The sequence below is a fragment of the Limulus polyphemus genome, unplaced genomic scaffold (genome assembly GCF_000517525.1).
Source record: "Limulus polyphemus unplaced genomic scaffold, Limulus_polyphemus-2.1.2 Scaffold240, whole genome shotgun sequence".
In the NCBI taxonomy this organism is placed as follows: Eukaryota; Metazoa; Arthropoda; class Merostomata; order Xiphosura; family Limulidae; genus Limulus; species Limulus polyphemus.
Window position 1 is genome coordinate 133,332 of NW_013665850.1, and position 13,899 is coordinate 147,230.

Consider the following 13,899-nt stretch of genomic DNA (forward strand, 5'->3'; position numbering starts at 1 on the left):
GTAATTTGCAAAGACTCTTGTTGCATAGTTAGCCTAGAAAAATTTTGAGAGATAAGGGAATTTGTAAACATTTTGCATGTTATTAGTCTATTCTTTGGTGCATTATTTAATTAAATGAAAAATTAAGTGCATTACTATCAGTAGTAAAGAAAAAAGTAGGGTTAACTCTCTTCCACAATCGATGGCAAGAAAAAAGATTGGTTAAGTATCTTATTTCTTGTTTTTCATTTTCATTCTTTGTCTAATTATGAAAGTAACTAAAATGTAAATATAGGGTTCCTTTTAGGTTAGATAAGATTAGATTAGGTAAAATAAATAATAATATTAAAATAAAAATTCATGAGGCACACACGTGAGCAACTCGCAGTAGCTCATGGGTAAGGTAAATCATCAGCGTAACTTGAGCTACACATTCCCAGAGTGATTTACAACTTATAATGGCTCGGATAGAAGTTGGACACGGTTCAAAGGATAAACAAATGTAGTTTCATGTTATAATTTGAAATCATAAATAATAAAAACTATAAAGTTTTACTGAATAGAAATGATTGAAATGCTAGGTTTTAGGAATTACATGAAGGAATTTTGAGATGAAAATTATTTTTAATCTAAGCATGAAACTTTGCACATGGACTATTCAAAACAAATACTCAATATATTCATTGATAAATCTTTATTTTATTTTATTAAAAATACTTCAATAAAAATGACTTTTTTTTGAATGGAAAGACTTATAATATGAACTGAAAAACTGCCAAATTTTGTGAAGATATACCACTATGTTGAAAGTTAGAAGTATTAAATCTATAAAAGACTTTAAACGAGTACAAAGAAGTCACGCGGTCGGTCAAATTGACCAAGACCTGTGTTGAGAGAGTTAAACCTTGGCAAAGGGGTCCAATCCAAAATCATCCTAAAATTATCTTAACAGATGAGTTTTAAATCAGGAATTTGTAATTTGTCAGTACAGAGTTATCAAGCTAAAATACATTTACAACCTTGGAATGTAAGCAAAATTTGACATTTTTTGTAGTATTATTCATGATTTTTCAAATTTTCAACTACTAACTTGGAGGTAAATGTATTGTTACTCTTCGTATTCTGGACAAAGCAAAAGATAGTATTTGGTAATCTGTATTTTCTTGTTGCAAAATATAACAATTTTCTGCAGCTATCATATCTTTGTGGGATATGCTTTGTTAGTATTACGTTGTTTTGTTTCTGTTATGATTTTCACTTTGACTCCTACCCTAAACACACAGGTGGTGAAAACAATAGGGTTGAGGGAGATCTGGTTTTTTGGCCTTCAGTATACAGATAACAAAGAGTTCCAGACATGGTTGAAACTCAACAAGAAGGTAAGCTTATAATAAATTTTGGATTATGAAATAAGAGAAGCTTTTAATTTTAGTGAAGAATAGTGATAACAAAAGTCTTATTTGAAAATGTGGTAATTATCTTCATGTTGCTTTATTCGATGTACATACAGATTTACTGATATTAATCATTGCTACATCTTGACATAACATGAGCAGTAACTTTGTTTTAATCATATTCAATTTGTGATCAATTACAAATACTTTTACTTGACAGTTTTGTGCTTTCCCAAAGAATAGTTAAACTGATTTATAAAACTATTACAAGGAAACAAGGGCGGTGGTTAGGAGGAATCTATAGTAGTTTTAGGGTGGTTTTATTGTAATTCTTGTGATTTAAGAACTATTAGAATATTAAGGGTGGTGGTTGGGAGGAACTTCTAGTAGAAATATTTTTAGGGTGGTTTTATTTTTTCTACTTTTGATATTAGAAGAACCTTTAAGGGTAACTGCCTTCCCACAACTGGCTGCAGACAGTGAAAGGCAGTAGGAGTTCAAACTTGTGGGTATAAGCACTCAATGCCACACCCTTATTTAATTTTCCATGACTGCAAACTAATTTTTCATCTGTGTTTGGATTTTGTCTGATAGATGGAATATCCCCAGCTGCTTTTGGGTGCTATTACCACAGACAATTTCTATTATGACTTTAAGGTCATGACTGGAAAATTGCAATGGTATTTTTAAATATAATAACCTTAAGGCTTAATTCATACTAAATTCATTATTGTTTTGTAGTGCTGATTTTATTTGTCTATTTACAGCTAATATATGAGGCTAATGTCCATCTGGTCACAAAACTACTCCAACAATTTGGATGAAACTTTGCACGATTTTTCAACATCATAAAGGGAAGTTCCCAACAAGGTTTCATTACAGTTGGGTCTCTTATAAAAAGCTTACTTAGGTCATATGTCTGGTTTTTTAAAGAAAACTTCTACAATTGTAGTAAAGTTGGTTTAATCCTGAATTTTATAGTTAATCTTCCTGGTGGAGAATCATTGTGATATTTCACAATAAAATTGATTTTTTCTGCTGGAGAATCCAAGTGTACGCTATGAATTGAATTGTTCTGTGACAGAAGGAATTGCAAGTCCTTTATATGAAGTTCATTGCATAAACATTTCAGGACTCTTATAGTAATTCAATCTTTGTAAGTTACACAAGTATTTTTTACTTCAGTATGAGTATAATGTGATCAAGAACATTGAAAATCATGATACCAGAAATTGCCAAATGAGAAAAATGATTTATTATGGAGAAAGTCTGAAACTTTGAGAAAGAAAATGAAATGTCATGATGTAAGTTAGAGAGTGAGTAAGAAAGAAATAGGATTGCTCACTTATGAGGCAAGATCCGGAGCAAAAAAGCCAGGAACAAACCCAAAATATAGAAGCACATCAAATTGCTTGTAAAGATGTAGTTAGAAGAAGTCGGGAGCAATTTCTTGACTGAGAATGAAACCATTCAACTTGCTAAGATTATGACCGAACAGCCACCCTTAGGGTGGAATTTTAGCTAGTATTCAATACATTATTAATAAATATCTCACAGGTAATGTTTTAGTAAAACATAAGAATTAAACAATGTACAAGATGCATCATATTATAATATCTTTAATATTAATTTCTAATGAGACAGTTGACTTCCCTGTAGTTGGGTAAGTCTCACCTTCCCACTTTTAACATCAAAATTCCACACTGAATTACTGACCTTATCATTGAGAAATAAAACGTTCTTAATATCTTGACCTTTAACATTAAAAAAAATAACAGTTACTAATTAAAAATTTTTTTATTTTAAATTCTTAACATACTGTTTTCAGCTTAAACTGGATAGGTATTAAACTAACTTAGAAATATTTGTAACTTGTAACTGATAAAATGATGATTTATTTGGTGTAGTTATTCAATTTCCAAAATTGAAGGTGCACAGCTTCAAAGACTTCATATTTTTGAGTTAGTGCTCGTAAACAATTCTCTTTGGACTTTAGTAATATTCTCAAAGGATTAAGTTTCTAAGTATCTTTGTTTAAACAAATTGTAAGTTAATATAAGTTAACAAAAGTTGATTAATGGTACTCAAAAATTGTTACTTAAAACAACTCTACAGATAGAAGCTAAGACATGTTTAAGATAGAACTGTGATGGCTTTGTCTCTGATAAATGCAGTTTTGAAGGTAAACATTTATGTCTACATAGTAAGTAAAGTGCAATTAAATTTTTTTTCATTTTTGAACTAATAGTTAAATGTATCATTGTATTGATACTTATGCTTTTTTTTTCTTCTCTTTAATCAGGGCTTGTTATAGTAACTATGTAAATAATCTGTATATACCTTGCTTGTACTTAAAGAAGTTTTTTTTTTAATAAGGTTTTAAGTCAAGATGTGAAAAAAGAAAATCCTTTCCAATTCAAGTTTCGTGCAAAGTTCTTTCCAGAAGATGTAGGAGAAGAAATCATACAGGATATTACGTTGGTTAGTTTCTTAACTTATATGGCTGGTGTGTACACTTGAGATACTGAGCTACACCTGAATGTCGAGTTTCAAAATTTAAGAAAACTTATAACTGTTTCAGTAATTTCTTTTTTTAAAGATTGGTAATTTAGCATTTGTGATATTAATTTAATGTAGTTCATAGAGAAGAATTAATTTTTTTTATACCTTAATTTCTGCAGAGTAACTTGCATGCAACACTTGTAACCTATATCTACAGATGGGGGGGTTGAAGTGCACAAGCCACAACATGTTATGTATTTATCAGTTATCAACTATTCATTTTACCGTACATTGTTGATTTAGAGGCATTTTATGGTACATGAGAATAAATACCAGAAAAAAACTGTAGATATGTATTTAAGAGGCTGTAGAGGTTATGCAATATTCAAACTGTATAGTGGACAAAAGTATTCTTATTCTTTATGTGAACATTGCCTAGCAGTCTGCCATGTCCGAGGTAGACAGATTGTGTCAATTTACAGACTTATCTTGAGTACAAATACTGTTGTAACTTTTTGCGTTTGTGTGTGTACAACAGACTTTGACGTTTTACTAAAAGTTTACTACATTTTATGTACATACATATTGTAAATTTGGAATTAGTCAACATTTCTTTTTCAATACAAGGTTATTCAAATTGACCAAGACCATACACATTTGGTTATTAACTTTGAATTAAAAAAAATCATCATCCTTGGAAATAAAAAATTTGTGTTGTTTTTCATGTAATTTTATTTCTTTGTCATTGGAAACACAGAACAGTATTAATAAACCAGGCTTGTGTTGCAGCATGTAGTTGAAACATTAACTGGTGAAGCCAAGCTTTGAAAATAGCTAGTGTCAAAGCCAAAAATGATTCGATAGAAGAGATTCTAATCTGTCTGATATAACAAAATCAAGTGGGGCCAGGTTTAAAAATACTTGTGTTCTGTAACCTGACTGGTCTTCTCAAATTGGGGCTGACTGAGATTTTTCTGACATCATGACCTGGGAAATTTTTTTTTTCACCCATTTCTGCTGATATACTGACCCATCTAAAAAATTTGCTGTATTGTGGTTAGAATACTTGGATATACACGGCTGTTTTAATTTAAAATTTTAAGTATAACACGAGTGTTCAATTTAGTAATTTTTAGAAGCAATTAGTTTATTGCAGGTTTGTTTATGTAACTGTACAAATCATGAGTTGTGTCGATCAGTTGTCATAAATTGGCAATTGTTGTATTATTGCATCACGTTTTAGAACCTTCCAAGTTTTTCTGGAGTATTGATACATTAATATCTTGTAGTGGGTAGAAAGTTCTAGGTCTCAGTTGCTATTTATAAATATGCATCCAAAATTTAGCTCAAGTAAAACGAAGTTGATGAAAGATATAGTTAAATAGATCTAGACTGTGTGTAACTCTAGTTGTAAAGAGTGTATAGAAGCTGTATGATCTGATGAAGAGTGCTAGTTTAAATGTAATTCTTCTTTGAATAAAAATATAACAAAAACTTGGTATTTGTTCAACCTATTATTTAATTTCAGTGTATTGAGGTGTGACAACATGGCTTATCTTATCCCCAGGACCCTTCGCACTAAACTAATGAATACACAACCTAGCAGGGGAGAATTTATTATTGACAAGCATACATCAACAACATAGTAAACACAAGTCTGTTAAGTGTATCTGTTTCTGAAAAATGTTTTCACAGATTGAGGATTAGGATCAAAAACAAATTAATTCTAATTGGAAACTTAACCAAATGAAGTGTATTACTTGTAGATTTACTTGGCGAAGGAGATGAAACATAAGAACAAGCTGTAAAAATTGTCAACAACAGTCAATTCAAGTTAGTTGATTGAGGTTGATATCAACCAGCAAGTGTGTTGCAAAATAATTTAAAATTTCTCTAATTCTCTTCTTTGTAGTAAGTTATATATGTTAAAGTTACAGGAATATTCTTTTCTAACAAGATATCTGGAAAGTTTTTAAATTAGATTTAGTGGGAATAGTAATCAGTAGTGAATTATTTGGATGACCTGTATCCTCTGTATTGAATATATTAGGTTTATATATTCAAACAGTGTGCATAAATAAAAACTTATTTATTGAAAACAAATATTTATCAGCTAAAAATCAAACTTTAGGATACATTTCAACTTTGTAGGTATGTAAAAACCATTTTCTCTAATACTAATAAAGTTGATTATTTTTTCACCGATTTTCCATTGCTATACTAGTTTCATTTGTCTTATTTTCATATGTTTGTGTTTTTTTTTTTTTACAGCGATTGTTCTACCTTCAAGTGAAAAATGGTATCTTGAATGATGAAATTTACTGTCCCCCTGAAACGTCTGTGTTATTGGCTTCCTATGCCGTGCAGGCCAAGTATGGCAATTACAGTTTGAGTAACTATTCGCCAGGGATGTTCGAAAATGATCGGTTACTTCCTCAGAGGTGTGTTTAAGATAAATATAGACTAGTTAATAAAACAAGATTAACAATTTTGCAGAAACATTTGCAAATGATCTGCTTCTTCGTAATATGTAAATTAGTCTTGTATACTAGTTCTTATAAGAAGATGAACTATTTCTCGGGAATATTCCTCTTTCCTGAAGTAAGGTAGCCTAATATGATAATATTCTGCTTAATTAAAATTAATTTGCTATTTCTTAGAAATATTTGCAAATGTTTATCCCATATACAAATTGATAAAATTATAGTTTTTTTTTAATAAAACAAAATAACCCACTGCCATTTCTTGCAGATGTTTTACATTTGCCAATTTTGTAAATAATTTGTTTTATCTTAAAGGGGTTTTTTATTCCCAAGTCTTTGAATACATTTTTTATTTAAACTACCAAGTATCAAAATTCTTAGTTGTATGGCTGTGTCAAATGGTTATTATTGTATTGAAGGATTGTATTTAATTATTACCTTGAATTATTGATTATTGGATCATTTGAATCTAGGGTCTGTGGGAAGTAGTTTTTTTTGTTCATAATGAGAAATTAACAGAAATGACTAGGAAACTTAATTTTTAATACTTTGTAAAATACCATTATAACTTGTTTTATTAGCCATTATGATTTTCAATTATTACTAAAAATTCAAATTAAAATTGCTATTAGTTTAACATTTTTGACCTAAAAAGTACAGTTATGAGTTAGGCCAAACTTAGCCATTTGGCAGGAAAAGTCATCCTTGTCCATATATTTCTGTGGTGTTCCCCTGCTCATTTTCACATTGGTGATTTTCATTAACCCTCTTGCTGAAGTACACCGACCTTGTGACCCCAAAACTTTCAGTAAACATTACATGTCTTTTGTACACACAAAATCATATTTTTCAGTTAAGTATTTTTATTAAAACCTTCATGAAATCATAGAGTTAGTGTTGATTACTCCAAGTGCAAAGTGATTTTCTTATTAAGTTAAAAATATTTCATCTAAAAATTGTCAAATTTCATTTGCATAATCTCTGAAACCTCCTAAATTAATTTCAAAATTTATATTTTATTTGTTTATTTTCTCTACCCGAACTGCATACACATTCAGTCAATTTGATCGACCTTGTAATCACAATAAAAAAAAACCAATAACTTTTTCTAAATTGACTGCAGATTGCAACAGAAAACAATTTTTTTTATCTAAATAGCCTAAAGCTGATAACAATATACAGCTGTTTACACTTAATTTTATTGATTTATTGACCTTTGATCTATGTCTGACTAATAATCTCACCACACAGATTGTAAATCATTGCAGCAAATATATAGTTCACATTACTGTATTGAATGGTTTATTACATAAGCATACCTTGTGAAGAAATTTTATTTTTAATTATCTCACTTGATCTGACTTTATAAGTTTCTAATTTTTACATCTTAGATCTTTTTATAATAATAAAGAATATGCATGAAAAATAAATATAGTACTCACCCGTGTCCTTGTTTTTTGTTGTTTTTTTTGCTACTAACTATTGATGAAATTTAAGCCTACTTTTTTTTACTTAAACAATAAAACACATGAAAAGATTAACTGGAGAAACTCTAAAGATAAGTAAATTTAAGATCTGGTGAGAAATAATGCATTCAAAGAGAGAGAAAAAAGCATTAAACATGTTGACTAGTTAAGTTACTTAGTCATGAGTACGAGCATGCTCATTCTCAATGCTCACAACATGATGTGCCATCATTAAATTGTAACATGAAAGAACTTGGCTTGTATTTTTAAACAGGGTGCTGGATCAACACAATCTAAGTACAGATATGTGGGAGGAACGTATAACCAACTGGTGGATGGAACACAAGGGAATGCCCAAGTATGTATTTTAACAGTATCTCAACACTGCATAGTAGAAATGAGTATTCAGTCCACAGTAAGAAGTTAAATGAATTTTTTTTCTTGTATTTCAATCTCCTCTTGTAAATTTCAGTTTCTGATTTTGCATTCATAAAAATAATAGTTTGTAAAGATTACCATAATTGAAACATAGACAATTCAAACATAAAACCTGATAATCATGAAATGCTTTTGAACCTAAATTTAGTTTTTTGGAAATTATAACTTAATGTAAAGTCACTTCTTGACATGGATGTATATTATGTTTCTACAGAATATGCACATAACCATTGACCTTAAACCAGGTTTCACACATACTTGTTTTATAGCCTACACAAGCAAAATCTGTGATTCAAAATTCACTGGAATTTCTTTCTTGGTCTATTATATTACTCATCCAACAAAATAAGTGTCCTATAAAAATAATTATTAAAACTAATTTAAATAAATATGACTTATTTGCCTCATTTTATTTTTTTCTAGTTTGCCTCTGTTCTGTTTTTATGAAATCTGCATAACTGCATCAAAAAAAGCCTCTGCTAATCTCTAAAGTTAATGCCAGAGTGAAATCAACCATAAGATTCCCTTAGTTTCAAGTTACCAGCAGGCATTTTTGTAACGGAACTGGCTAAGTAATTACTTTAAATTAAACAAACTGAGGAACCAATAAAAATTCATTATCTGTGTGTAACATTAGAAAAAAAAAACATGTATTTTGTGTATGACTGATAACAGTTCCAGACTTAACTAAAAGTTTTGAAATTTACATTGGTGTAAGAAAAGTGAGTAGTATGACAGATTATAAAAAATAGAATATCAGATTTCATATAATGTATTTGATTTTGTTACTTTTAGAAGTTCTCTAAAGAAAAAAATGCTATCAGTTGAATTTTAGTTTTCAATATTGGAATTTTTAGATTGAAAATTTTTGAATATTTAGTGTTGTCATGTGTTCTTGTGTAAAAACAAATTGGAGGTACTTGGCTGGAAAGATTTAAACTTTCATTGTTAGAGAAAACTTCTTAGATAATTCATAATTTCTTGGCAAAAAAAAATAATTTTTTTTGAAGGTGGTCTTTATGCTTATAAACTTGTGTAGGGAGTAATGTCCATGATGAAGCTTTGCTAACCTTAACAAGAACTTTTTTAATGCTCAGTTTTCATATTTCTTGTCTTAACTAGTTTTTACTTTTTATCAGTTAGTTTTCAGAATGAGTTTATAAGTTTATTCTTAGTATTGTATTCATGAATTCAACACATTGATGAATTATAAACAATCAGTTTATTAGTTTTTGAATGATTCTGTTAATTTGCTGTGCTTGTTTAGCTTCAGATGATCTGAAGTCTCAATGAGCCTATGAGTTTCATCCGATAGCTACAGTATTAGGCAAAGCTTTAGACCAGTCTTAGTTCTGTTAAGAACATTGAGATCTAAGCTAAAAAGATTTTTTTATAACTAAGTGTTTTTAGAGAAGTGCATCTTAATTACAAATAAATAAAATGGACTGAACAACAGAGAATTTTACAAGTTATTTTATTGGAACAACATCTCGGCTTTACGCCTTCATCAGGAGCAGACGATTGTATGTTGCTGCTAAAGGCATAAAGCCAACTTTTGAGCAAATAAAACAATTTTTAAGATCCTTTGGAGTTCAATCACTTTATTTGTAATTATGTGTACTATGCTCCAGTCAGCATTATGTAAATTAAAAAAAAACTAGTAGAAATGCTGCCCTATGGACGGCTGTTTGTGCTAGTAATTACTAACTGTAGTGTTCATACCTCATTGAAAAAAAGCAAGCATTTTCTACAAAAAAGGATTTTTCTAGGAAGTACTGCATCAAAAAAAGTGTTTGGATTGTGCTGATATAAACTGTAATGATTTTATGTATTAAAAGTGGTACCCCTCCCTTTTTTTTTTTAAGATTTTTTTAGTACTATATTTACAAATTACATCAATAAAGATATAATCATCCCATACAGTCCTAGTGAAAGTTGTATTCTTGTTCTGTAGAGAGTACTTCAAGTTAAAATTGTGCAGTTTTTCTAATAGTCTAATTCTTGAATACCCAAAATGTGAATTTCTTTTTTTTTAGATATTTGTTTGTGGTTCCATTCAATAGATGGCGCAACATTTTATTTATTTCATTGACATGCATACATACACATGCTATGTACATTATAGTAAGATGTAAAAAAGTTTAGTTTAATGTTTCGAACCATCCTGCACCTATTCTGAAGTGAGGTATTCTAATGCTGTTAGCAAAAAATCTACATAAAAAATAGAAATGTTACTGGAGAGAGAGAGATTCAAGGACTTTCCAATACTTTTTCTATTGGTACTATACTAGTCAACTACTGACCATAGATTTATTTTCATCAAGTACCAGGAAATGTAGCATGAATTATGAACATAATCCAACAATTGGTTTACTGTTAATACATTATTTTTGTCACTATACATATATATTATAACATCATAAAATAATTTTATATATCTGGTTATAATTTGATATAAAGTGAATGGTTAACTTTTTTCATTAAATGTTACTCTATCTATTGTCAGTGTGTTTTGAAACTTAGATGCAAAAGTGACTTAGTTTTTGTTCATTGATAACAAAAATATAGGTGACCTAGAAATGAAAGAAGCTTACAGCTTGGAGAAAAGAGGGAAAACCAAGTAGTGTTGACTAATGGCTAACTTCTGTATCAGTTCCTAATTATTTTAATATTATGCTACAAATGTTTCTGTTTCTACCAGAACATTGTATTGTGCCAAGTGCTGCCCTACTAGGGGGATGAACTTGAAAATATTGTTTGTATATTTTAGTGGGGTATCATTTTATGATAGATATAACATACTCTTTCATGTAGACTTTTGGAAAACCTCCCACTTGTGAGTCTCACATACTTCTCATTTTAGTATATTGGATTGCCATACATTGATAGATCCCATATATTCTTAATATCTAATAGATGGACACTTAATTCTTACAAGCTTGGCCAAAGAAAGTCTTGAGTAGAAGCTTAAGTTCCATCAAGAAAGTTAATCTTTTTTTTTTCTTTTATAATGCTCAAGTTTTGTATTTTCCTGTTTAATGGTAACTACCTAATTGTTGATTCTAATACTATTACTCTTAGTCTAGTGAGCAATTCCTCATGCTAGTCCTTTCAGTTTAGTGGGTGGTGATGGAACCTACTTACTTGTTGTCTAGTAAAGATTGCCTAATGATGGATCTTGCATGCTTTTTCATTTGTCTGTTGAAAAGCCTCTTAGTGGTGTGCCCAGCATATTTCCTCTTTCAGTCTAATGGATAGTCTTCTAGTGCTAAATTTTATGTTATCCTTCTTTTACTGTAGTGTATAACCTCCTATTGCTTGGTCCAATGTAGTCATTTTGGTCTAGTACAGGGGTTCTTAAACTTTGCCAACTGGTGGACCCCCTTTCAACTTCTTTACTGTATTGGCAGACCACCTCCCATTTAAAATAGTTTTTTTTATGTATAACTGGTGTATCATATGCATATTTTACTACCTTTACAGCTTGATTTTAGTTTTAAGAAAAGAACAATGAAAATAGATTTAAATATGGAAAATTTAAAAAACCTTAGACTTACTTTAATGTGAAAGATGATACTGCTTTGCTGAAACAATCTTGCAAATTTCTGTGTCAGTGTGACAGTTTCAAAGATCTGGCTCCACATATATCTTATTTCTATACTTCGATTTTATATAAGCAAGTTAAGAGAAACTTTTCTCGCATAAATAGGTTGTAGGAAATGTAATTCAACAGTTCATTCGACAGTTCAGGATAACACATTCACATGTAACAAAAAGTCTGTCAAGTTAGTTTGGCCAAAAAATGACTTTAGTGAAGAATCGCACAAGAGATCAATAAGGCTATTTTCTTCAACTGCAGTTATATATTCAACATATTAAATGGGTCTCTGATCCTCTTACTATTGGAATTGGGAGGAAGAAAGTAGATCCTAAAATCTGTTTTCAAATTATGCAAATGCTGAATAATGTTTTGCACCTCATCTGAAATTTTTTTCTCAGATTCTTGAGTGTTGGTAATGAGTCGTACTTACCGTTTTGAATACAGTGTACTTATAAATCAATCTTTTTTTTTATTATAGCTTCTATTTTCTCTTCAACTTCAAATATAGTTACAGCTGCTCCTTGAAGGCTTAAATTTAGTCCTTTCAAATGAGTAGATATGTCAGATAAATAGGCCACAACAGTCAGCCAAGAAAATTCGTTGAGTTTGCTGAAGTGAAACTTTTTCTTACTTAAAAATAAGCATATTTCATCATGCAGTTCAAACGCATGACTGAGAACTTTGCCATGAGATAACCAGCACACATCCTAATGCAAAAGAAGATGTTTATGTTCACTACCCATCTCGTCACAAAAGAACATTAAAGATGTCGAAATTTAGTGGGTGAGCTTTTATATAATTGACAACTTTTACTACTTTGTCCATTGTTCTATTTAGTTTTCCATCCACTCTTCTTGCAGCCAATGCTTCTCTATGTATACAACAATGAGTCCACGTAACTGTAGACACCACAGTCTTAACATGTGCAACAAATCCACTGTTCTTACCTGACATTGCATGAGCTCCATCTGAACTTATTCCTACACATTTTGACCATTCAATTTCATTTGTTGCTAAAAAGATGTCCAGACTGTTAAATATAGACTCGAATGTAGCATTAGTTGGGAAGGAGTGTCAAAATAAGAGATCTTCATAAATTTTCCACCAAATTCATAACAAATGAATGCAAGAAATTCAGCATGATTAGCAACGTCTTTACTTTTATCCAACTGCAGAGAATAATACTGACTTTGGCGTACTTTTGTAATTAATTGACTTTTAACATTCTCTGCCATTTCTTCAATTATACGTTTAACGGTGTTGTTTGATAGTGAAATCAAATTTAGGTTTTTTGCTGCTTTATTCCATGCATTACACCTGACGACATTACTTTTGCAGTTGGTAATATTAGTTCCTCTCCAATAGTATGTGGACTTCCAGGCTGTGCTATCAAAAGAGATACCTCATATGAAGTAAATGTAGCTTTTTCATTATTGCAACTAGTTGATATTTCTTCTAATAATATTTGTGTTCTATGCATTTCATATTCTTTAATTTGAAAATATTTAACAGATTTGCTACTATATTCATTGTTTTGTTTCAAGATCCCCATGAAGCTTGGTTGATTTCATGCTTTCGTTAGATGATACATCATAATACATAATAGACTGAGGTTTTTGATCATTTTCTAACCCAGTGCAAGTAAACTCAAATGCTAAATATTCATCACAATATTTACTCCTTTTCTGTTTTGATTCATGCACCAAAGTTCCAACATTTGAGCCTGATGCAATAGGACTACCACTTGTGTCACTAGGCCTGTCACTATTCTTGCAGTTTATTATGCTAGATTTAAGCCTCTGATCCACAATTTTATGGGTAAATTAAAAAATTGTCAAATTCTTGAAACAAATTACTGTTACTAACACCAGTAGTAACCATGTAATTATTGTAATTATAAATTGTGACACTAATTTACACACAGTAGTGATGTGTCAATCCAACTGGAAATCAACTGTCTTGTTTTTTGTGATTGGCAGGCAACTGTGCCAGGTGCACAATGAATTTACATAATTCAATTTATGTTAATTACAATT

At 30.2% G+C, this 13,899-nt stretch overlaps 1 protein-coding gene across 3 annotated transcripts in view; it reads left to right on the plus strand.

Moving 5' to 3' along the window:
• The window catches only part of LOC106478681 (moesin/ezrin/radixin homolog 1-like), a 51,925-nt gene that overhangs the window by 26,807 nt on the left and 11,219 nt on the right, over positions 1-13,899 (plus strand). For all 3 annotated transcript variants that reach the window (XM_013939239.2, XM_022382310.1, XM_022382311.1), the window contains 4 exons: positions 1,263-1,358; positions 3,750-3,854; positions 6,147-6,316; positions 8,099-8,182. In XM_013939239.2, the coding sequence (XP_013794693.1) occupies positions 1,263-1,358; positions 3,750-3,854; positions 6,147-6,316; positions 8,099-8,182 (455 nt within the window). The remainder of the gene's footprint in view (positions 1-1,262; positions 1,359-3,749; positions 3,855-6,146; positions 6,317-8,098; positions 8,183-13,899) is intronic.